Source organism: Thunnus maccoyii, chromosome 20, assembly GCF_910596095.1.
Source record: "Thunnus maccoyii chromosome 20, fThuMac1.1, whole genome shotgun sequence".
In the NCBI taxonomy this organism is placed as follows: domain Eukaryota; kingdom Metazoa; phylum Chordata; class Actinopteri; order Scombriformes; family Scombridae; genus Thunnus; species Thunnus maccoyii.
The window spans coordinates 18,812,951-18,837,908 of NC_056552.1; the positions used below are offsets into that span (position 1 = coordinate 18,812,951).

Genomic DNA, 24,958 nt, shown 5'->3' on the forward strand with positions numbered 1-24,958 from the left:
GCAACCATATGATTATTTGGCACACTGTGTGAGAGACATTTTAAAGTGCTCTAAAGTAGACACTGAGATCAAATAACAGTGATCAGAATAACTTGAATCTCTTCAAGGTAGGGCAGAACTTACTGAAGGTAAATATCTCTTCTCCGATTCCATTTTAACTCTTAAATCTTACTTTTTACTGACCACTTCAGAAACATTTTTCCAGGAATTTCAAGCTCTTAGAAGCCTGACGAGAGAGCCGTGTTTTCTCAGAACTCAGACCCTTCGATTTCATATCTAAGCACTTGTGCTAGAGGACTTGTCAGAGTCCCATTCCTGGCGGAAATATCCTGATATTCTAAAGGACTGACAGGTCTACGATTCAATTACGCTGTGCCCTCAACTCTTCTCATCCTCCCTTTATTCTTGCCTCCCTCTCATCTCGTCCCCTCTGTTATGAGTGGCATTAATTAGTTCATTTTCTCCCTTTTTAAGTGCCTGGCTGCTGTGGCTTGTCAGCCCATAATGTAGAAATCATAATGACCTTTGCTTGGCCAGATGGTGCTCTGTTACTTCCTGCGAATTTATCACACACACACACACATATATATATGTATATATGTATATATATATATATATATATATATATATGTGTATATATATATATATATATATATATATATATATATATATATATATATATATATGTATATATATATATATATATATATATATATATATATATATATGTATATATATATATATATATATGTATATATATATATATATATGTGTAGTCATATATCGCAGTTTAACTCCCATATGAATAATTTAAGAATATTGGCATTTTGCAACATCCAGACTTGTCCTTTTAAGAATAAATAGTAGTTGTCTTTTGTAGATTTTGAAGTAAGATATGTGTGTTATATTCTTTCCAAGGCGATAGAGACTGCTCTAGACTGTCTGAAGAGTGCCAACACAGAGCCTTACTACAGGCGACAGGCCTGGGAGGTCATTAAGTGTTTCCTGGTGGCCATGACCAGTCTGGATGACAACAAACACTCTCTTTACCAGCTTCTGTCTCATCCCAAGTAAGTAAACTTTCTGGTTTTGATTTTGAACAGACCCTGAAATATTATGATACATTGGGATTTATTAGCTATTATATTTATTTCAGAATAAGTGATTGTTATTTTAGTTATAATGCATTAATAGAATATCGATATGTGACACTTTCCTATTTTTCTGTCATAAAAAGTCTATTTTGTTAAGAAGGTCCTTTGCAGTGTATGTAACTGCATATATTCATTGTACAGTTTTATCTAGGGAAAATGTTGCTAGCCTTGCCTGATATTTTTGTCTTATTAGTTATTCAGTACATATTTAGAATATTTATGTGTTGCTGTATCCGTACTGATAGGTCATGCATCATTACTAAACTCTTGTGGCTGGAATTGTTCAAATTACGACTCATGAATTTGAGCTTTGAGACGTAACACAGTCACGTCTGCTATCAGTCACCCCCTTCTTTAACCTTTTATGTGACTCAACTTGACCTTGACCTTTCTCCCTGCCCACTGCTCACCCCTCTCTCCCTGTTTGCCCTCTCCCAACCCCACCCACCCACACCAGCTCCTCCCTGCTTCCTCCACCCCCTGTCCCGCCACCTGCTGACATGCCCTGCTTTCAGTCTCTTGCGTCACGTCTTCACCACCGCCTCATCAATTCTGCCTCAAGACTGCGAGTTGCTAATTACACAGTCGCAGCCCCCCTACCCCTCCAACCCTCTGGCAGGCTTCACTGCGAGGCAAAGACACATACATGAACAGACAAACAGGAAGGAGGGGAGGTTGTCGGGTGGGTTAGTCACATTACCATCATTGATCCCCGGGCAGGGGCTAATTGACTTTCCCCTGTCTGTTTACGCTACACCCTGCCCCTTACACTCTCCTGTCATTACACACTAACACACACATGCACACGAATGAGTCTGTGTGCACATTTCTGCAGGGATAATGAAGTGTGTCAGTTATGATCAGCGGGGCTGCGCCTGCCGCCTCCTCTTGTCAGATGTCTCGATTTGCAGTGTCCTCTCTCTCGTGAAAGATTTTCTCTTCATTTTTTTTTTCTCTCTCCCTTCATTCATCCTCCTCACACACTCTCTCTTAACCTCAATATTTGGTCACTGTAAATATAGCCTTTCAGTGTAAAAAGAAAAAAAAGACACAGAGCAATTCCTGAAATGCCAAGCGGGGAGAACGGAGCAGCGTAGGAGTGGCAGGCCCCTGAATGAGTGAAGGGCAATTGATCTGACATTCTGTCAACCATACCAACCCTGCCCCCCCCCCCAACCTCACTTTCTCCACCCGCCACATTCCTTGCCCACTCCTTTCCTTTCCACTCAGTCCCCCCCCTGCCCACCTCTTCCCTCTCCTCCTCCAAAGAGCAGTCTTTTAAATGGCAATAATGAAATGAAGCGATCCATCAGGTCTGCCCCTGGCGTGTGGCATAAAACACAAGCTCAAGCATGGAGAAAACAGCTGCTCTATCACACCACGGCCCAGTTGTCTTCAGCTGCAGTAAATAACAAAAATACCAACAGGGGACTAAGAGAGAGACAGGGGGAGGCAGGAGAGTAGAAAGACAAAAGGGAACCGAGAAGAGAGAAAATTAAAGAACAAAGAGAATCAGAGATGCAGGCTGGGGGACTGCAGACCTGATTGTCATTATGAAATAATTGGCAAATAGCTGAACACTAACGCTTAAATTATTGTTGGGATTCCTTGAATTCAAAAAATGTGAACGTATTGTCCTTGTTAATACGCCGTCCTCTTACTCAATGTGTGTGTGTGTTTTGTTTTTTTTTCCCTGCATCAGCTTCACTGAGAAGTGGATCCCCAGTGTCATCATCTCTCACCGCTACAAGGCTCAGGACACACCTGCTCGCAGAACTTTTGAACAGGCTCTGACTGGGGCATTCATGTCTGCAGTGATAAAGGACCTGAGGCCCAGTGCGCTACCCTTCGTAGCCAGCCTGATTCGTCATTACACCATGGTCGCCGTGGCTCAGCAGTGTGGTGAGGGACTCAAACTCTTCTTACTCTCTACATCTAATATTAGCTCTCTGTTTTGATCTGGGATTGGTGTTTGTTTCCCAGCTGCACAAGAATATCAGTCTCTTTCCACTTTCTTTGATCTCATTAAAATCCTGGCTTAAGAAATTTAATAAAAATTGAAAAAAGCCACCGTACTATTAAACAAGTATATGAGCATAGTTTTAATCTCATATATTTCACATTAAACACAATTCTTTTTCTTTTCCTTCATATCTCTTGCTGTCCTCCCCCCTCCCCCCCCATCACAGGTCCCTTTCTCCTGCCGTGCTACCAGCTGGGTAGCCAGCCAAGCACAGCCATGTTCCACAGTGAGGAGAACGGCTCAAAAGGCATGGATCCACTGGTTCTGATTGATGCCATAGCTATCTGCATGGCCTATGAGGAGAAGGAGCTGTGTAAGATCGGAGAGGTGGCTCTGGCAGTCATCTTCGACGTAGCCAGCATCATCCTCGGCTCCAAGGAGAGAGTAAGTCACCGGGAGGAGTTTTCAGTTATTTGTGAATTTGTGAAAGTTTTTGTTACTTTATAAATATTCTTCTATGTGTTTGCTTTTTGTTTTTAAATGTACGTAATTTCTAAATGGGAATCAATTATTCATCTTGGCCTCCAGGCATGCCAGCTGCCCTTGTTCTCTTACATTGTGGAGCGTCTGTGTGCGTGCTGCTACGAGCAGGCTTGGTACGCCAAGCTTGGTGGTGTGGTGTCCATCAAGTTCCTGATGGAGAGACTGCCTCTGATCTGGGTGCTACAGAACCAGCTCACCTTTCTAAAGGCCCTGCTCTTTGTCATGATGGACCTCACAGGAGAGGTGAGATAGACTTAAGCTAATGTTTAGCAAATAATGTCAAAAGGAGTAGAATTTTATTACCTCTGTTAACTTTTTATTTATGTAAAGATTTACCAGCTTCCATTTGTTTTTTAGACTTCTGTCTTCCTTTGATCATTTACAAACGCTTGCAGCAGGTGCACTGTTACAATTTGTAACGTTCTTTTCTTGTCTGACTGCTGTACTCTCTCTGCTATGGCATTGTACTTATGTATTGATTTTCACTCAGGTGTCGAATGGAGCGGTAGCCATGGCTAAGACCACCTTGGAGCAGTTGTTGGTGCGTTGTGCCACTCCACTGAAAGATGAAGAAAAGACCGAGGAACTGCTGGCTGCCCAAGAAAAGTCTTTCCACATGGTCACACATGACCTGGTCCGAGAGGTGACCTCCCCCAACTCAACCGTCAGGAAGCAAGCCATGCACTCCCTGCAGGTGCTCGCCCAGGTCACCGGCAAGAGTGTCACTGTCATTATGGAACCACACAAAGAGGTGAAGCTGAAGACTGAACTTTTTTTATAATCGTATATCATGATTTAAAGTTGTGCTTTGCAATACTTGTATGTAAAATGCACCTGTTTTATCAGCTTAAACTAAAAATAGGTTACAATAAGGGAGTGTGTCCCATCACCCTGGACTTTGAATCTTGAGAGTGTAATACAAAATGTCCTTTAATCCACATTAACTGATTGATTCCCTCTCTTCAGGTTTTGCAAGATATGGTTCCTCCCAAGAAACACCTGCTGCGCCACCAGCCTGCAAACGCCCAGATTGGCCTGATGGAGGGCAACACCTTCTGCACCACCCTGCAGCCCCGCCTCTTTACCATGGACCTCAATGTCATGGAGCACAAGGTCTTCTATACAGAGGTATGCAAGATACAGAAGTCAATAGCATTGAGCAAATTCAGTTTTTCTTTGTTTTTTTTTTTACCTCATTTGTTTTTATGTGTATAAGAACATTTAAGCACATTGTAAGCTCTACTTTTAGATGAGCTGGTTTTTTTCCCGTATTAAAATCCATCTGAATGAATGAATCATATATCAATATTTTATATATTGTTAAGGTGTTTCTGACGCAAATCTGTGTTCCATCACTGTAAACATTTCACATTCTGTGGACTGCTTTTCACCTAAATATCTTAAACGACCACTTTTAGCACACTGATTGATTCTGAATTTTATTTTTTCTATGTCTCTTTCTCTAGCTGTTGAATCTATGTGAGGCAGAAGATGCTGCTCTGATGAAGCTGCCGTGCTACAAGAGCCTTCCCTCCCTGGTTCCCCTCCGCATCGCCGCTCTCAGTGAGTAGACCCAGCTTCACTTGATATTGTTTCCTTGTAATGTTGGTATTTTGCAAATGGTGCTTCTTTGTCTTTTCATTGCAAGTCATTCTAAATGAAGCTATATACCTGCTTTCATGCGAACAATAATCCTCAACCTTGTGTCTGGGGAAGATCAATTTGACAGATTTTATTATAATTTAATGGTCTTAAAACTACTCATGTTAGCAGAGACTGTCTTGATTTTTACTTTTTATGGCTTTCTTTGCTTTAGCACTGAGTGAATTAAATTAGTAACAAGCTCACTAAAATCTTAAAAGCTTTTTTAAATAATCTGACTTCTCATACTTGAATTTTTTTTATTTGATTAGTTGATTTTCTCTTTCTTGTCACAAAGAAAGAGTTCACCGTTATTCATATTCTCTCTCTTGCTTAGATGCCCTGGCAGCCTGTAACTACTTGCCTCAGTCCAGAGAAAAGATCATTGCTGCTCTGTTCAAAGCCCTCAACTCCACCAACAATGAACTGCAGGAAGCAGGAGAGGCTTGCATGAGGAAGGTCAGTGCAACATGTCTAATCCTTTTATTTCTGCTGCTTTTGTTTCTCACTTAAGCTTTTCTTCTCTCCACCCGCTCCAACACCAGACATGAAAATTAGCTTTCCATGTATTCATGAGGTAATTGTGAATTTGCAAATTGTCACGAGGTATGCCGCACCCTTATTATCTGCAAATCCTATCTTAACATCTTTACACTGGCTGCCAAATTGTTTTAGAATTGATATTAAGATGTTATTGACTACTTGTAGCCCTGCGGAATATCACTTCAACTTCAACTCCCTTTGAGCAAAAACACAACCTTACGACCCGCATACGTGACCTTTCTACAGCTGGATTAAACACTCTGCCCTTTAGCTACAAAGCAATCTATACAGAATCGGACTCGTGGATTTGGTGGCATTCTTTAAATCTTTTCTAAGATCACATTTTCCACACCTCTGTATGGCACCCTGCTTTGTCACCTGTTTTGCATTCACCTCTTTATCTATTTGTGTCCTTTTCATATTTATATTATCTATTTGTTTTGGGTTTTTTTTATTTTGTAAGTATAGTTTTTATTATGTTGTATTCCGTCGTCCTGTTCCTCTGCTTCCTGTCTTTTTCTGTTTCTATCATGTCATTTGCCATCTTAGAAGTCCTTTATAAATCCTCCCCTCATCCCATTTCCCCACCCAGTTATCTTCATATGGACTTCCTTCTGCTTTATCACACTCTCCATGAACCAGTCCTGCCTCTATTCATCACAGTATCCATAACTTCTTAGTCTCTATCCATCCACCCCAAGCTCTTTGTCCCCTTTCACCTCCATTTCTGTGTCCTCATTTTCTTTCTTTACCACTGTCACTCCTTTTCACTATCCTGTGATATTTTTTTTTTTTTTGCCTGCTCTCTCCATTCTTTCATCTCTGCCCTGCTAGCACTAATGAGCGTTGCCATGGCCCGATCGATACAGGATGGAGTGTTTGTTCTCAGCGCTGAGAGGAAAATGAATGTGGCTGCCATGCATCATTCCCCTCCCTTCTGTGTGAGGGTGCGGGTGTGCGTCATCAGTGTTTGGTGTTGGCATGTGTGCTTGTTTACGACTGGCTGTGCCCTCATTTGAGTGGCCTTAGTTCCTTAATGGAGACAGAAGGGTTAGTGAGCAGTTCACAGGGCTAGAGAGCCTGACAAGGCCAGGTCTAATGTACACGGAAAATGATTTGTTTTAATGCCTTGGGTGGTAAAAAGATCTCGTCACAGATGTGAATAATACTTTGAAGCTATAATGGATTTTTTTTAATCTAAGCTTAATAACATCAGAAAAAAGCAGACATGTATTTTAGTTATGATAATAACGTAACAAAATTCTATAGACATATATTTACAATCTACCCTCAGTATTTGAACTTGTAACTTGTTTATTTAAAATGATTAAGTGTGCTAGTTATAAAACATTTATTGAAATTGTAAATGATGTGACTCTGTATTCTTTTGTAGTTCCTGGAAGGTGCTACGATCGAGGTGGACCAGATCCACACTCACATGCGCCCCTTACTGATGATGTTGGGTGACTATCGCAGCCTGACGCTCAACGTGGTGAACCGCCTAACCTCTGTCACGCGTCTTTTCCCCAACTCCTTCAACGACAAGTTCTGTGACCAGATGATGGTGAGAAACCTCCTCTTGTCATCTTGCAACATTTGTTTGCTGTCTTGTTATTTAAAACACCTGACAGCACAGCAGTTATCATGGCATCAACATGGAAAACATGGCAATAAAAACCTTTTTAACTGTACTACTAGGACTTCAGCTATAGATTATATGTCTAAGTATTTTATTATGTGCAAAGTTTGAATATTCTGCAGGTTAATCAAATTGTAAAAAATTAAAACAGCAATTAACACAAGACTATGGCTCAAGAACTGCATTTTTACAACATGTCGGTGTTGTTTCTGTGGCATATGGTAGTGAGCATTTAAATGGATATGCCACTAGCAAATTAGCAATTATTGTCTGCACACTCATTTCCTGTATAATAGTTTCACAATGGAACAAAGCTTTGCAGCAGAGATTTTGTTTATTTGTCGAGATTTTGAGTAATTCTTTCAGTCCTAGTCGGTGCGTTGGTCACATACGCTACACCTACGCACTGTCTCAATCTTTTCTCTCTGTCTCTGTCAGCAACACCTGAGGAAGTGGATGGAGGTGGTTGTAATAACACACAAGGGAGGCCAGCGGAGTGATGGCAGTGTGAGTATACACAGACAGACAGAGTCCCCCCCGATACACACACACACCCTACAGCTCTAAGAAATGTGATGCACATGTAAGGCTTCATTCATAACGTGTAGATGTGTTTTGTTTCTTTCATTTACCTTAGTTGAATTCCTGTTTGAATTCAATACAGAAGGATGCAATACATTAGAAGCAGGTCAATACAGCTATCCATTTTTTTTTTTTGTTCAGTTGATCTGTCCTTCCTAAACCAAACAGCGCTCACTGAGGGGGTCGAGAAATTGTTTCTTATACACACAAAGCCATAGTCACATGTAGACAACACCTTCTCAGTGTGGCCTCCTCCCAGATGAGTAGTGAGTGGCCATATTACAATCAATGATTAATTAGGCGCCAGGCAGGCGGTGGTGGGCCCGGTGCTGCGTCTCCTCATTATCTCCCCGACAGATAACCTTTTAAAGGCAGAGAAAAGGTGAGACAGAAACAGGTGGAAAAAAAACAGCTGTCTCTCCCTCGTAGAAATGAAGAATGTAGAATTTTTTTTTTCTTCCCTTCTCTTTATGAGAGTTCATTCTATCCCATCTCAAAACGGTGCGCTTAATGAAATGCAAATTGGCCCTTTGTCTTTGCCTCACCCCCCAACTCCTGGTCTTTGTGCCTGTTGACAGCAAGGCTGGCAGTGACAATAAAGCCAGGGTCATGGGGTCAAAGACTGATAAAAAACTGGAAAAGAGGGATGGACGAGGACCAAGCAGGATGGCCTCAAACATGAAGGCATGAAAGAAGGTTTATATATAGTGTAGGAATGAGGTGTGAGTCTGAAAAATAGGAAAATTAAAAGACTTAATTTGACTGAGTATGAATATGGAACAAAGACACAGCCACACAAACATGCATACATACTGCTCTGCTGACTCTTATCATTGTCTCCCGTTCCGGTACAGCCTGCGTTGGAGGGCGTTGAGGTGAGATGTGACCTGGTGTCGCACCCTCTGTTGGTGACTCTCTGTCAGTGATTGAAACTTAGTTGAACCAAATGTCATGCTGGTGAACTGAACCAATGTCGAGGTAGTGGTGCTGGTGGAGTTGCCCTGTATTTCTGTGTCCGTGTGTTTGTGGTCGTCTTCAGAAACGTTACTGTCATCTCAGCCTCGCTCTAACCTCACATTTTGACTGTTTAGAGATGTCCAATTCGCCCCTTTTCCCCAGTGACATTTCTACTTCCAAGATACATATATGGTTTATAGAAATAATCATGCATACTGTCCTTTATTTGTTTGTGCCCCGTGCGTTTGTAATCCAAGAACTCAGGCGAGTGGAAGTTATCTACCTAAAGAAACACAGACCGCATTTTCAGTCGTTTGACTAAAATTCATCCTAGACTTTTCACAGTGGCTGTCCATCAAGACTGTCTGTCAGAAATTATGTCTGTGTCCAGCACTGTCATCTTTCCAAGACTTACATTCACTCCCTTCTTCCCCTCTGCTCTCTTTCTCTGACTCTCTCTCTAGGAGATGAAGATCTGTTCTGCCATCATTAACCTATTCCACCTGATACCAGCCGCACCGCAGACTCTGGTCAAACCTCTGCTGGAAGTGGTCATGAAGACGGAGAGGGCCATGCTCATAGAGGTAGGATACAAACTCCACTCCAGTTGGACTGAATAGTCAGGCAGTGATTAGAGAAAGGCAAAGATATGGATAGTGTTATTAGTTGTTTTTAACGTGCAACTTTTTTTTTTCCTTTTTTTTACCAACGTGTTCTTACAGAAGACAATTACTGTTTTGAAAAAGACGTGTTTGGTGTTTTTGTGGTTCATCATTGCAGTTTTTCTTGGTCATATAAGGCTGTAGTTGTAAAAAAATAAATCCCTTAGGAGAGTTGGATCAGAATTTATTTGTACAATGGTAAAAGATGAGGAAATTGGCATTAAGTGTTATGTAAGTTATGTTTTAAAGTATCTTACAGCTTGGTCATTGACATTACTTTACAGATTGTAGTGTGAAAATAGATTATCAATTTACAATAAATCCTCATCACTTGATAATGATATTAAGGAATGAGCTTCCTAATCCTGTTTGATCTACATCTTATGATAATGCCAATGGCACATTATACTATGCTATTCAGATTCACAAGGAAGTGATAGAATCTTAATCTGCTTTCAAAAAAATCATTCCCATCTTTCCTTTTTCTGCCTTTTGTCACATTTTCGCCTTGCTTTCTCTCCTTTCCTTCCACGCTACTATTTCTCTCCCTCTTGTGCTAGGCCGGCAGTCCATTCAGAGAGCCTTTGATCAAGTTCCTGACACGTCACCCGTCTCAGACAGTGGAGCTATTTATGATGGAGGCTACGCTCAACGACCCCCAGTGGAGCCGCATGTTCATGGTCAGACACTGGGAGCTCTAAGGAGCTATCCCTTTAGTCTTTTCACAGACAGATTTGCTGTTCAAACAGCATTTTGCTTTTTCGCTGCCTCAGTATGAGCCATAATCAGGGATATATTAGGTGTTTTGAGGCTCTGAGTCCTTTTAACACCACATTGAGATGGATCACTCCTAGTACAAATTCCCAATTTTCTGTATCATGTTACTTTAAATGTGTTGTTACAGTTCTTGATCCAATGTTAACATAATTCTCTCTAGCCTTTTGTAATTTGGTGTTGTAGTTACAGTATATGTATGCCTCCATATACAGAGTTTTCTGAAACACAAAGATGCCAAGCCTCTAAGAGATGTGCTGGCCTCCAATCCCAACCGCTTCGTTCCGCTGCTGGTTCCTGCGGGCACTGCAGCCACTGTCCGACCTGGATCTCCCTCCACCACCACAGCCAGACTGGACCTGCAGTTTCAGGCGATTAAGGTATACATGTTGTCATTTCAATTCTACCCAGGTATACATCCTTTAGACACACTTTTACAGATTAGGATGATGTGGTACTTCATCCTAGTCTGAATACTGTTTAACTCTTCCTTCATCCCGTCTGCTCAGATCATCAGCATCATAGTGAAGAATGATGAAGGTTGGCTGGCAGGGCAGCACTCCCTGGTGAGCCAGCTCAGGCGGGTCTGGGTCAGCGAGGCCTTCCAGGAGAGACATCGCAAAGACAACATGGCTGCCACCAACTGGAAGGAGCCCAAGCTGCTGGCCTTCTGTCTGCTTAGCTACTGCAAGTATGTACTCTTGATTGGACTGTAATAAGGGTGACAGTTGCATAAATGTTGTACAAAGTTGTCATGTGACCTGAAAATGGCCATTTGATATCAAAATCTGGGTTATGAACTGATGAGAAACACAATGCGATTAATTGAAATTAAAACATGATGACTTAAGTTACCCTTTGAGTACAGTTTTCAAGTTATTAGCTTTTGTAAGGCCCAAAAGCTAATAATGGAATTTATTTAAAGTTAATGCAGTTTCTACCTTTAAGTAACTTAATGACATTCCAATGATGATTGACCTTCTCAACCCACTTCTCTGCCTGAGCACCGAGAAAGTAACACACATGGTGCACCAGACACTTGGCAAATGTTAAGTTCAAACCCTGCAATTAACCCCCAACCACTCCAGCAGATAGTTAAGAGTGTATGAAGTAGTCGATTTGAGTAGGGATTGGGGGGGGGGGGTGTACTCTGAAATATCAGTAGCTTAACTGTGCTGTGTGTGTATTGATATATCCATGGCGCTGTCCGTGGTGCTAGTAGCAGAGTAGCAGATGGATTTGTGATTGCGCCTTTTTCTCTCAGTCCCACCCTTCTGTCAGTTTTGTCTTGGATCTATAATATTCTCTAAACTATTTACTATAAATACTAAATTCTGTAGTATATTGTAGCCTATATACTCTATAGAGTAGTGTAACCTTCATGATCAAAGTGACAAGTAGCAACATGTAGTTACGGAGGATCATAGAGGCACCCTGCTGCCTGGAGTATTCCTATAATATTTCTATTATCATTCAGTAGTGTCTGTGCTGCTGAAAATACACCCTCAGACCAAGCCACCTCTGTAACAAAATATTTTAGGGGAGACATGACAACAGATGGAGTTTTTAGTACAGATATTTGGTGTAACCTGGGAGTGTAGCAGGTAATGTGACTGAGGAAATTAACCTGCATTGACTGCACAGTGCTCTGCTGTAAAGTTTACACTGTCAAAACTATGATGTGTTTTGAAAAATAAGCATTATTAAAATGCCATATCCAGCAAAATAGGCCTACACAAAGTATGTATCTAGCCGAATAGCAGTTCTATTAAAGTGAAATTGTAATCACAATGAGAATATCACGAATTAGGCTTGGCCTGTATGATAATCCCACAGTACTAGGGTTAGGGTTAGGTTCATCCTAGGGTTAGGTTATAAATTAAAAAATCACCTACTGAGTGTTTATTTCAATACATATATATTTTTAGGGCATTTATGTGCCTTTATTATAGCAACAGTGGAGAGAGTTGACAGGAAAAGAAGGGGAGAGAGAGAGAGAGAGAGAGAGATGCGGGTTGACAAGCAACAAAGGTCCGCTGCTGAAATCGAGCCGCAGACGTTGCGGTTATGTAGCATGCATCTCAACCAGTAGGCTACTGGGGCACACCTCAACCTTCTTTTTTAAATTGTGAAAGTAACAAATGACCAGAGTCACATTGTTATGTATCTTATTTGAAAGGTCTGTTGTATGGTGTCATGACATTAGACATATCTCGACCAGTACATTGAACTTACTGACCCCCTGTCTCCTCAATAGGCGCAACTACTCTGAGATCGAGCTGCTGTTCCAGCTGCTGCGAGCCTTTACGGGTCGCTTCTTATGCAACATGACCTTCCTGAAGGAATATATGGAGGAGGAGATTCCCAGGAACTATTCCATTGCCCAGAAACGAGCCCTGTTCTTCCGCTTCGTCGAGTTCAATGACCCACACTTCAACGATGAGCTTAAAGCCAAGGTACGTACACCAGCAATCAGAGCAGGAAAGTCAATTTACGACTGCATGCCACAGGGACCTGAAGTTCCCCAATGACTTACACAATTTTGTCAACCAGCTTTTAGAATTGACATTCAGATGATGGTTGGCTACCTACCCACAGCCTGAACCAATTCACATTGTGAAACAAGAGAATTTCTAAAAAAGGAAGGAGTACTTGAAGGACTGAATGAAATTTAATTGAAGGATAGGCTTGTGTTTTTGTTTTTGTACAATGTGTAAAATGTCTGGAATTATGGAATTGTATCAATGGTGGTATTAGGATTATAGGACATCAGTTATAACTTATTTTTGTCTGATGAAGACTGCTAAATAAAAAGATACAATTGAGTAAATATGCTATTGTAAAACTGGGGCACACGTAGGGTTTGATTAATTCATAATATTTGAATCAGGTTTTAGTATTTTTGCATTGTATGGGAGAATAGATTTAAATTCTGGATGCCCATAAGCTTTATACACATTTTTGACTGGGCTTTTTAGCCATGTCTCCTGCCCCAGACTGAATAAAACACTATAAACCATGTTGCATAAATTCTCAGAGCGTCACCTCAGCTTACTTACTTTGCTTCCTCAATATGGGAAATGCAGGCATTTAGGGACCTGATCTGCGTGACTTTTATGGTTGGTGTGCTTTGTACCAGAAGTTCTTTGATAGAGTCAGGAAGGTCATTTTGTCTGGTTCTAGACCCTTAGAGGCTCACAGATGAATGCGTCTGTCCTCTCTACCTGACCTGCTGCTCCAAGCATTACAATCATTCAGGCTGCTTTTTAATTAAGCTCACTCTCCCGCATGCATGCACTCACGCATACACACACACACACACACACACACACACACACACACACACAGACAGATAGACGCACACACACATATTTTGAACAGCTGTAACAGGCACACAACCTGGCACAGAGGAGCAACAGCACTGCTGTTAAGTACAAACGGGTCAGTGGGGAAGGCCTGCCCTGGCACACCATAGCACATAACCAAATGGCTGTGTGGCAAGAACACACAACTGTACACATGCACTCAAATACATGATTAGGAAATACTGTATATATATAATTAATATATATCAATCTTAATGTTGTGTTAATGTTCATATTATCGTTATTATGATATATATATATATATATAGTATATTTGTTAAGAAGCTGACAAATGCACTCAGACCCCAAATCCAAGGACATACACTTGTGTTTATGATGCTGCTCACTCCACCCTGCCCTTTTTGCTCATGTTCATTTTGCATTGTGTCAGTGGCATATGGACTCTGAGAAAAAAAAAAAAAAGAGGAGACAAAATAAAGGCAGGGGAGAGAGTTCAGCCAACTCACTGTGCTGTGTCTTTCCCAGCTGAAATGCTGTGGTAGAATTTTTAGTAGTTTACTCTCTTAGCTAGCAGAGCTGCAATACCCCCACCCTCTACCCCCCCAACAGAATTTTGCTCATATTGTTGTTTTTCCCTTAATTGTCATCCTCTGGTGCGCAGCAGAGTCTAGCTGTACATGTTGGGCAGAGAGACAGACAGACAGGAAGAGAGAGGATGTGTTGATGTGTGAACATGTTTGTGTTTATTGGTGTACGAGTCGTGAGCAAGAGAACGAGCGTGTGTGTGTTACCTCCCCTGACATTTAAATAATTGCCTTTAGCATTTTCCCAGAGGCATAATATCAAAGGGAAGTGTGTGTGTGTGTGCGCGCGTGTGTGTGTGCACTTGCGAGTGTATGTGTGTGTGTGTGTGTGTTCTCAGTATGCCTGGGTGTTAGATAGAGGCAAAGTTTCTTGTGTAGCATCACAGGGGTCTGGGAGAATATTTCACTTGGAGCCAGAAACAGGGTACATCTCAAGTCTCTTAATTGCATCCATGTTTCCGTCACTTGCGTCCTTTCCTTGTGTCTTAGTCCCTCCCACCAAGGATGCATGGAGACATGCAAGGAAACCATGAATAAAAACCTGCATTTTGTATTTATACCGTGTACTGTGTCCTGCTCAGAGGCACATGAAAAATTTCTACTGGCAGAATGTAGTAATATTATTTATTCATTATTTGCGTCTGTATTTATTGATATTCTGATTGTGAATTCATTATTTAATAACCCAGAATATGATTTGGGTGTCTTTTGAACACTGGAAATCATCTATTGGCCTAAATGTTTCAGGGAAAATGGAAATGATGTAACTCATAACAAAACCCTGCACTCAGGAATATTCAGCCTCACATGTGATTGAACGGAAATGACGAGAATTGATGTAAAGTTAAAATGTGTTTCTTGCTGACAGACAGACTCTCCATTACTTTAACTTTATCCATAATAAAAGTTAATGGGGGAAATAACAGGTCATGAAAAGAAAAAAAATTTTAATAAATGAAAAGTTGTTCATGGTTCTTTTGTTGATCAGACTGACAATTAACACAGATTTTTAACTAGATGGTGAATCAGAAAACAAAATATAAAACTTGGGAGTGATAAACTTGAGTTTAATCTGTAATCTGCCTCCACTCAGTGATGTTGTGATGTATCAGACAGTATGATCAGCTGCAGCGTCCAATCAATAACTGATATCCAATAAGGGGGCGTATTGGCCGGTAAAAGACTTCAGTGAAGGCTGCTCTTGTGTATCTTCGCTCACAGCTCCTCAGAGATCCCTTCTCGCTCCTCAATCCTCGCTCCTCAGCGCAGAAATAAGAGCTTTGAGACTGCCTCTAAAATGGCGGTCCAGACCGACTTACGGTTCATGCGAGGAGCGAGGAAAGATCAAATAAGAGACTTGAGATGTACCCACAGAGAGGAGTATGTAAGTGAGAGGAGAGAGACAGTGTGGGACGGCAGCAAATGAATCATCTGTGATGGCACAGACTCACCTCATGCTGCTCTTGTATCGCTTCTTTTGTTTTATCCAATTATTACAGAAAAATGATCTTTGTGCTGCTTTTTGTTCAAAAGTATATGACTATTCATGGAATAGATTTCAAGCAGACAAGCAAACACGTGTATGAAATTTATGAAGCACAATGCATCTGTTTCATATTCTGCTCGAGTGCTTTCTTTTGTTCCCAGCCTGACATATACTGTAGCAGAGTTTTCTACAAAGCAGAATGTGTCTATATGCTGTGCTAGTATCGTTTCCTAAGTGAGGATTGAAATCAAAGTACAATGTTAAGTTGAAACAACTTATGGATATTTTTGTCAGTACCTGTTATATGCCTGAGCATGTGTATGTAAACAACAAAATAGATTGAACAGGAGGAATCCAAATTTACAAGTGAAGACATTTCCCTGCAAGTAACTAAAAACCAAAATACCGATCCATCATCCTCTTGTGTAGCAGGAGACCTTATTTCGATACAGCAAATCAAATCTTGCATAAAGCGATAACATGGTGTTCTATCAGACAGTCACGCTGAGCCTGATAACATCCTGCTACACAACACAAGAGCCACAGACTCCGAAGAACAACCCACATTAGCTTTCCTGCTAAAAGTCTACTTCTTATTGAATTTACAAACATGAACACACATCTTGTTCTGCACCTTAGCTTGTTGAATGAGCCCCCAATTAAACATTCACCGGGGGAAAGGTGCATCGGTAATGTCAGTTAGCAGGCTAGATAGCTAATTAGCTGCTCAGCTGCAGCACAGTAAACAGCATGTTAACAGACCTGAAAATGTCACCTCGGTCCAGTTAGATGCTGGTTTGGTCATTACTCTTCAAAATCCCTGTTAGCAACACACTGTCTGTCCATGACTTGTAGCCACAGCAGTTTGTTTACTTCGTCTTCATTCTGTACGATGTCACACCGGTAGCTTGCCAGCTAATGTCAATCAAACAAACCACTGACATGCCCTCGCAGCTGGCTGAGACAAAAAGGAGCATTTCTGATATTTTTCCAAAGATCTTTTTTCTTCATTCTGATAATACAAAACTATTACCAATACATTTTAAAAAACATGTTGACATTATTTTCGACTGCAAAGACGGTTTCAGTTGGACTCAATTGCTTACCTTGATTATGTGAGGTTTGAGGTAGAGATGTGCCGGTATTCCTTTTTAAAATATACTGTGGTATCAATACCGCCAACCATTTCCATTACCTTCATTACCATAATAATCATTGTTTTCAGAGGACAATGTAAACAGTTCTCCTGCCTTCATTAGCAGTTTGATTTTGTTTAGCCACAAGGAAGGAGCTTTCTACTGGTTAAACAGGTGCAGAACAACCCCAACACAGAGAACCAGACTCCTGTCTGTTGAGCTAGATACTCTGGTCATGATCATCTATATTAACATTTACTGTCCATTAGCCACCCACTGAAGCGCAGCTGGCTTTTGGGTGTTTAGTTGTAATGTTCAGTGAGAGAGAGAGAGAGAGAGAGCTGCATTTTACCTGACTGAAAAACTCCCTGCATCAAGATCACACACATCATGTTCTACCTCACAGGTCAGCTTCAGCTCTGCTGCTGTTTGTTAGTGGTGATGTGTGTAGAGAGGCAGACAGCACTAGTGGTTTGAGCTAACACATTTCTCTGCCTTTTTAAAAATGAATTTAACTGTTAACAGCCAGCAGATAACACTTACTACAAAGATCTCACGCTCCAGAAATTGATCTGTCAATTTCATCAAGAAAAATTCATAAATCTTCAAAATATGAATGGATGCGTATAAGAGACACAGACACAGGGCTGCATTTAAAGTGATTTCCAGTCAACAACCCACTCTTGTTTACAGTTCAAAGTGTTTTTGATTGATGCTGTTTCTTATGACAAGCTGCAACATACAGACCACTATTCAGTGAATAAAATCCAAGGGGATCATGATTATCATGATAATACCGTTTACTGTGATATTTTTACATACAATAATCATAGTGTGAAAATTTGATACTCCCACATCCCTAATTTGTGGTTTGCCCAGACTGAAATAAGACTAGATAACTTAACCAATCTATTCGACTGGTAGTGGATGATACATATTCTGTGCCCAGCTTGTCACTATCTCCTTCCTAATTTGGTTGGAGAGGAACCCTAGCGGGACTGCAACACACACTCACTTGTTATTTGTTTACGGGTATGGAAATGGGATTTAAGATAATTAAGACACCTGCAGAACGAGATCTAGGCTGCTTGCCCAGAGGTATTGTGTGCGTACACATGCACTAACACACACACCCTGTAGGAGCACATCATCTCATGGTATTACAGAAATATGCTGCGATCGCGCAGTGATTGATGTCAGAGAAGCTCAGAATTAATAGGAACAGATGAGACTGAAGAACAGACCGGTGCTCGATGCATTTTCTTTGTGTCTTCATTTAGGGGTGCATGTGTTTCTGCATGCATGTGTGAGTCTATCAACCATGTGTGTACATTGTGCAGAACGTGTGAATAATGTGCTAATGGAGGAGCTGGAACATATGCTGCCACAGCTCGTTCTCCACTGAGCGATGCCCTGTCCTCCCCAGTGATGGATTGAATAGGGGGGTTCATTAACAGATCGCAGGTTCTTTAATAAATGCAGTCGTTAAGCTGTATTGTGCTCGGGTTATTCTGCATTTTACTAGCTAATCAAGCCTTTGTCTTCATGGGCACATCCCTGGTAACAATCGCTGCAGGTTTGTTAGTAAATAGTGTTTTATGCCTGGCCTCTGTTGATAGTTTGGAAGTTTTTGCTGTCAATGCTTATGTATTAATTAACAGAATATGTCAGCGTAGAAATAGTTTTCTTAACTGACTCTTAAAATGTCACATCATTTATTGCCATTGTTAAGGGTCACATTTGACATTGCTGTGCCTCAAGCTTGTCTTCAGGCTCATGAGTTGTTGTTTTTTTTCCTCTAATGAATCAAAGTTTTTTCACCTCCTTATTATCAATTTGAAAAGGTCCCTGTGTTTTTATTGTAGATTTTGGAGTAGATTACAATTTCATCACTTAATTGTGTGCCATGGAGAGCTGATAATGTGCAGGTTTTTCTTTCCTGCAACTTTTGAGTTTGAGACCACACTAGGTGATTTCACTAATTAGTTCCTCCTCTCTGCTTGTTGATGTGCCGTCAGTGAAATCATCTGTTATTGTTTTTTGGAAACCTGAAAGAGTGAAGGTTGCATATTCCCCTAAGTAAAGTGAGAAATTCTCAGGAGTTTCTTCCATCAGTAAAATGATTTCAACTTGTGTTTTTCCCGGCTAAAAGGTGCTGCAGCACATCCTGAATCCAGCCTTCCTACACAGCTTTGAAAAGGGGGAAGGTGAGCAGCTGCTTGGACCGCCCAACCCTGAAGGGGACAATCCTGAAAGCATTACCAGTGTCTTCATCACTAAGGTACACTTGCACAGATTTGTTTGTGTGCGTTCTTTTTCCTCTTCTCAACATCTTTTTTTCACATTCAGCCCATTTGCCCCCCCCCCCCCCCCCCGCCCTTCCTTTGTTCATTACTCAACAGCTTTGTCTCTCCATCCGTCTCTCTGATTTCATTACCTGCTGCATTTCCTCTCATAATGTTTTATCAGTCCAGCACATCTCCATACTCTCAGTCATCATCAACTACATCCCACTCAGTTCTGATTCTTTTCTCATGTCCTCCGCACATTACTTGATCACTTAATTGCTGTCATTCCATCTTTCTCCTCTTCCTTTTTCTATTTTCCATCTGTCTTTGTTTTCCCCTCTCCCTCCCATCCTCCCACCATCCCACTGGTCCTCTATTTCCATCACGTTTCATTCATCAGACCAGACTATAATTCCTAGTGTAAATGTCACGGTGTGACCATGCTAAAGGTCAGCATGTTTGTTTGTGCTGTGGCAGATCTCATCACTGACTAACACCAGTCCTAATGGCTGCTAATGGCTCCTCTACGGTCTGGTTAAAACTCATTTTCTCACTCACCTCCCTCTTTCTGTCTGCTCTCCTCTCCTCTGTATCTCCTCTCCAGGGGATTCAGATGGTGATGTGTATGTTGAATGGGGAGCTGTCATTTTCTAAGAGGTTGTCAGTATGAGTAAAAAATAGATTGCTTTGTGCTACACTGCCAATGAAATATAATTTTGGGAAGCCAACATTAGTCAGAATTGCAGTGTACTCAGGCAATTTAAGAAAACAGAAACATTTTTATCTTTCTTATGTATGTACATAAGGGGCATTAAGTAATGTTAGACTTCTATTGACCTCTGTCGGCAACTGGTTATAATTACAGCAACACCTCAACCTCTCATGCCCTGGAAGGACAGTAGCTTTCTAGCATTTTCCTCACAGAGAGAATTCAGTTACTTTGAACAGACTTCAAAAAGAAACATTTAGTAAAGACATAATATCACAGTGAAAAACTCTGTAAGTACTGTAAAAGCTGCTTTATTAGCTTGAAATTTGAATGATTTGCAAACTCATGCACTCATAGCTTCTACCATCGTAAATCAGCTAATGATAGAAGTATAGTGATATTTCTTTCCATTTTTGTTTTATACACAAAAAAAATCTCACCACCTGGAAAAATACCGCTTGATTTGTTGTGGTATTGATCATCAACATGGTCAAATCCTTGCAGATGTACAGTGTGAAAAAAGTTTCACCCTTCTCACAATCTTTAATCCGGCATCTCTCCCATCCCCTCTCTAAGGTGCTGGACCCAGAGAAGCAGGCTGACCTGCTGGACTCGTTGCGAATTTGCTTGCTGCAGTTCTCCACCTTGCTGGTGGAGCACGCACCCCATCACATTCATGACAACAACAAGTCACGCAACAGCAAGCTGCGGCGCCTCATGACCTTCGCCTGGCCCTGCCTTCTGCCGAAAGCCTGTGTGGACCCTGCCTGTAAATACAGTGGGCACTTACTCCTGGCACACATCATTGCAAAGTTCGCCATTCACAAGAAGATTGTCCTGCAGGTAAGGAGGAGGGGAAAGAAAGTCAGTGGAGCGTGGGTTTAAGTTGACACACAGTTAACAACAGAGGACAAAGATAAAATATGGCATGTTTGTGCAGCAGATATAAAAGCACCAAATGAGTTTGTAAAGCTAATCTATGGGAAAACAGGCGAAACAAGCAAAACACCAAGATGACAAAGGCTCAACTGAAGTGAAATTACAACTCATGAATACACGATAGAAAACAAGATACTTACAAGGACACTTAACGTGCAAATAGTGCCTCTTGAGAAAGTGATGCCATAGGGGAATTGAGAATGTGATAGGGGTGTGTATGTGTGTGCTTGTCTACTCCATCTCATATCCCACATCCAATGACATAAGAAAGCATAGGAAAGGAAATACAGCGGTTGAAGGAAAGAAGGTACGTTACCAAATGTGATTTGGTGTTTGTGCTCTGTTTAGGTGTTCCACAGCCTGTTGAAAGCCCACACCATGGAGGCCCGGGCCATCGTACGCCAGGCCATGGCCATCTTGACCCCAGCCGTGCCCGCCCGCATGGAGGACGGCCACCAGATGTTGACCCACTGGACTCGCAAGATCATTGTGGAGGAAGGTCACACTGTACCGCAGCTGGTCCACATACTGCATCTCATAGTGCAGCACTTCAGGGTAAGTAGATACAAAACACACAAAACTACTTGGAGGCGGTCAATAGTGCACTTCCTCTTGCCAGCCCATCATCATTGAATGTATTGATCCCCAGTGTATTCATTCATACTGGGTGTGGCAGAGAGATCAAGCCAAGCGAATCTGAATCCTGTAATGTACAGTAATCATGATGGACGTGTCTGTGCGCTCTGCTGTAATTAACCTTCTGTGGCGTTCATCACAATTTAGACCACACAAAGTAATACCTCTCTAAGGATGACAGATTACTGACTATAGAATATCAGCATCTTATACTGTACCTTTTATGGTAAACTGAGGTAAGCTGCTGCCACAGGGAGTGAGAAGACATTGCCACTCTACCGTGCATGCATGGCTATTTGTTGCTGCTGCTGCCAGCTGAGCTCACTGCTCAGTGTGCCTGTGGCAACTGCCGGGAACCACATGGGGGAAAACAGTGGAGGAGCTATTTTTACTGATTGAGTGTCCTGAATTACCTGTTCACCAGTCGTAACGGGAATGGAGGAACAATGTTCAAAGTTGGATTAATCGTGTTTGGCCCGATTAATAGTTTTCATGACATCAGTTAGCGAAGTTTGAGTTTCATATTGGCAGTAGCCATGACAACAGCGCTACGCTCAAGTGCTTCCTACTCAAAAGCTGGATCATTAACTACAACGGGCAGTGGAGCTAATGGTGACTTCCTGTAATCGCCTTAATGCAGATACATTCTCAGACACACCCTTCACAGTGGTGATCGGCAGAGTCAAACAGTGCCTTGTCTGCAGCCCAAGTCAACACCCCAAAGGATCATTGGCCCTGTATGTTCGCGTTCCTCTTTCAACTTCAAAGACACTTTCTGCCCTCTCGCTCCTTCAGCTGATGTTCACCGCCTCGCCAGTCAGAGAGCGACAGTCTCTCAGCAGAAGACTGACATTTTCCTCAGCGCCCCTCTCTCTCTCACTGACAGGCTGCTCTCACTGGGCCAGATGACTAATCTAATGTAATCACATCAGCATAATTACGCTGGGGAGGAGATAATGACAGACAGATGAGAGACTTTGTGTGTGCGTGTGTGTGTGTGTGCGTGTGTGTAAGTTTGATAAAGAAATAGAGAGATTGTGTGCTGTTTGTCTGTGTGCACACGTGATGGACAGGGCTTAGCCACACTTTCATAAAGGGGCTGTGAAGTCCTGCTCTATCAACTATAATTACCCTCAAACTGAGAAGCTTTAATATTCTTTGACACTGGCAACAGCCCTCAGATAGACATCTCATCTCTTGCTCTTTTGTCTGTGTGTTTGAGAGTCTCAGTTCGGTTTGCGATGAAGCTAAGTGACTCTTGAGTGTGACGCTTGAGAGTGTGAATGCTCCAGGCTAAGTGTGTGTCATCATGTCCTTGAGACTAAGTGGAAATACGACTTCAGAGTTTGCCTCCTCTGACTCAATGTCTCAGAGTGATTGTTCATCTTGTTGAACTTAGTATGTGCTATCACCCCAAAATCTAGAGCGAATCGGCGGTGTAGAAAAATTACACTCTTCTTTTAAATAAATGTAGTTGCCTTTGATTCATCATAATGATGCTTTGTGGGCAGGCTGGCCGGATATCTTGTAGCAAGATGAAGCTGACATGAGGCAGGGGTTGTGGTCAGGTTGGCAGTGATTTTGGAGATAGTAACAGGGTCTCACACTTAAATTGCTTTGGTTGGTTGCCAAGGCAATAGATGTCAGTTTGTGTTGATACTGGCAGGACTATCCATTTAACATCATGGTATAAGGTTTGAGAGAAGTTGAGGGAAGATGTTCTGAAAATGAAGCAAACTATTCAAAAAAAAAAAAAAGCAAATCAGAGTAGTTTGTAAGCTTATAATCCTGCACAGTTGGTCACTTGTTTCCCTCTCTCCAATATTTGGATTCAGTATCTGGTAGATTGCATTTTTGCCAAAAGTGGAAGTTCAAGTTTTGAGATGTTGGGATAAAACTAGAGAATGCAAAAAGCAGGCCCCAAGCAACAAAAGCATTTTATGTTGAAGTTTGAGTTTTGAACTTACTGCTCTGTCATCTGTTCAACCTTGCTGGCTTTCATTGCTCATGTGAACTTCTTCCTTTTATTTTAAACTCTGCCGTTGGCATCAGTGCCCATCTGCCATTGATGCCTTAAGAAAGGGAAATGCAGAAAAGTCCTACCTGACACTTGGTGTTTAGAATACTAAATATAGAACCATATATTGTGTTGAATCACTATTATTTTTTTATAACATGTATTTGCTTTAAAATGTTGTATATTATTACTTATATTTTTACTGTGGTCTCTCCCCAGGTGTACTATCCTGTGCGCCACCACCTGGTGCAGCACATGATCAGTGCAATGCAGCGTCTGGGCTTCACTCCAAGTGTGACTATAGAGCAAAGGAAACTGGCTGTGGACCTTGCTGAGGTGGTCATCAAATGGGAGTTACAGAGGATCAAAGACCAACAGGTGTTTGTGAATTTTCATAAATACACAGATACAATCGCTCCTAAAAAGCAAGCAAAAGAGGCTGTCCCAACTACAGTTTTTTACTTTAACAATTGTCAGTCTTGTCAGCTTGTGACTACCAAAAGCAACAAGACGCCCTGTTTACATACACATTCAAACTGTTTCACCAAATGATGTGTTTAACTTTAAAATGTTACTAATGAATCACTGCAGACTGTGGATACTTTTAAGTTTTACAAGAAAAGGGCATTCATCATTAAGATGAAAACATTTTCTTAGTCATATTCCATAAATACTAACGACTCCTAACCCTGTATGAGCTTCTCAGGAACTTTGACAAGACATACTCATATGTTTCATTTTTTTAACTATAAGTATGCTAACTCCTGTCTTGTCCTGTCCTGTCCTGTCCCTTAATTTGGTCTTGCAGCCGGAGTCCGAGGCTGAAGTAGGAACTGGCGGTGAAGGGACAAGTGGCGGTGCTGTAAAAAGAGGACTCTCTGTGGAATCTGCCGTCGCCGGACAGGACGTCAAGAGGTTCCGTACGGCAGCTGGAGCTGCCTCTACGGTGAGCTCACTTGGACATCACTCAGATGCCAGAAGAATGCAGTCACTTTAGAATTGGCGACACAGTAGCTCATTACACCTTGTTAAATTCTCCTACACCCTCCAGAATTAACAGCTGCATCCTCTTTACCTTCGAGTTTCTCCCTGAATTCATGCTTCTCTAAATGATAGCAGAACAGTTTGAAACATAATTTGATCAAACTGCTGTTTTTACATCTGAGACAAAAATTGTCAACAGGAGATGACAGTGTGGTAGTTGCTACCTTGATCCATTTTACTGTATAACAGTATTGCAGCCAAACATCTGTTTCATCAGGAATCCCGCTGCGGTCTGTTGTTTTTGTGGTCTCTGGTTGAGATGCTTTGTGGTAAGAATTTGTTCAAATCAGCCACTTCTGATTCTTAGTTGTTGATTTCACCATGGGCAATCACTG

At 41.5% G+C, this 24,958-nt stretch overlaps 1 protein-coding gene across 2 annotated transcripts in view; it reads left to right on the forward strand.

Annotated features, from left to right (window-relative positions):
* Window positions 1-24,958, forward strand: part of LOC121886536 (transformation/transcription domain-associated protein) — an 83,274-nt gene that overhangs the window by 12,944 nt on the left and 45,372 nt on the right. For both annotated transcript variants that reach the window (XM_042396594.1, XM_042396595.1), the window contains 20 exons: window positions 919-1,070; window positions 2,857-3,056; window positions 3,344-3,561; window positions 3,706-3,903; window positions 4,151-4,411; window positions 4,627-4,788; window positions 5,127-5,223; window positions 5,639-5,760; window positions 7,238-7,408; window positions 7,922-7,990; window positions 9,487-9,606; window positions 10,245-10,364; window positions 10,674-10,838; window positions 10,968-11,149; window positions 12,716-12,914; window positions 19,143-19,271; window positions 20,564-20,830; window positions 21,275-21,481; window positions 23,799-23,957; window positions 24,388-24,525. In XM_042396594.1, the coding sequence (XP_042252528.1) occupies window positions 919-1,070; window positions 2,857-3,056; window positions 3,344-3,561; window positions 3,706-3,903; window positions 4,151-4,411; window positions 4,627-4,788; window positions 5,127-5,223; window positions 5,639-5,760; window positions 7,238-7,408; window positions 7,922-7,990; window positions 9,487-9,606; window positions 10,245-10,364; window positions 10,674-10,838; window positions 10,968-11,149; window positions 12,716-12,914; window positions 19,143-19,271; window positions 20,564-20,830; window positions 21,275-21,481; window positions 23,799-23,957; window positions 24,388-24,525 (3,336 nt within the window). The remainder of the gene's footprint in view (window positions 1-918; window positions 1,071-2,856; window positions 3,057-3,343; window positions 3,562-3,705; window positions 3,904-4,150; window positions 4,412-4,626; window positions 4,789-5,126; window positions 5,224-5,638; window positions 5,761-7,237; window positions 7,409-7,921; window positions 7,991-9,486; window positions 9,607-10,244; window positions 10,365-10,673; window positions 10,839-10,967; window positions 11,150-12,715; window positions 12,915-19,142; window positions 19,272-20,563; window positions 20,831-21,274; window positions 21,482-23,798; window positions 23,958-24,387; window positions 24,526-24,958) is intronic.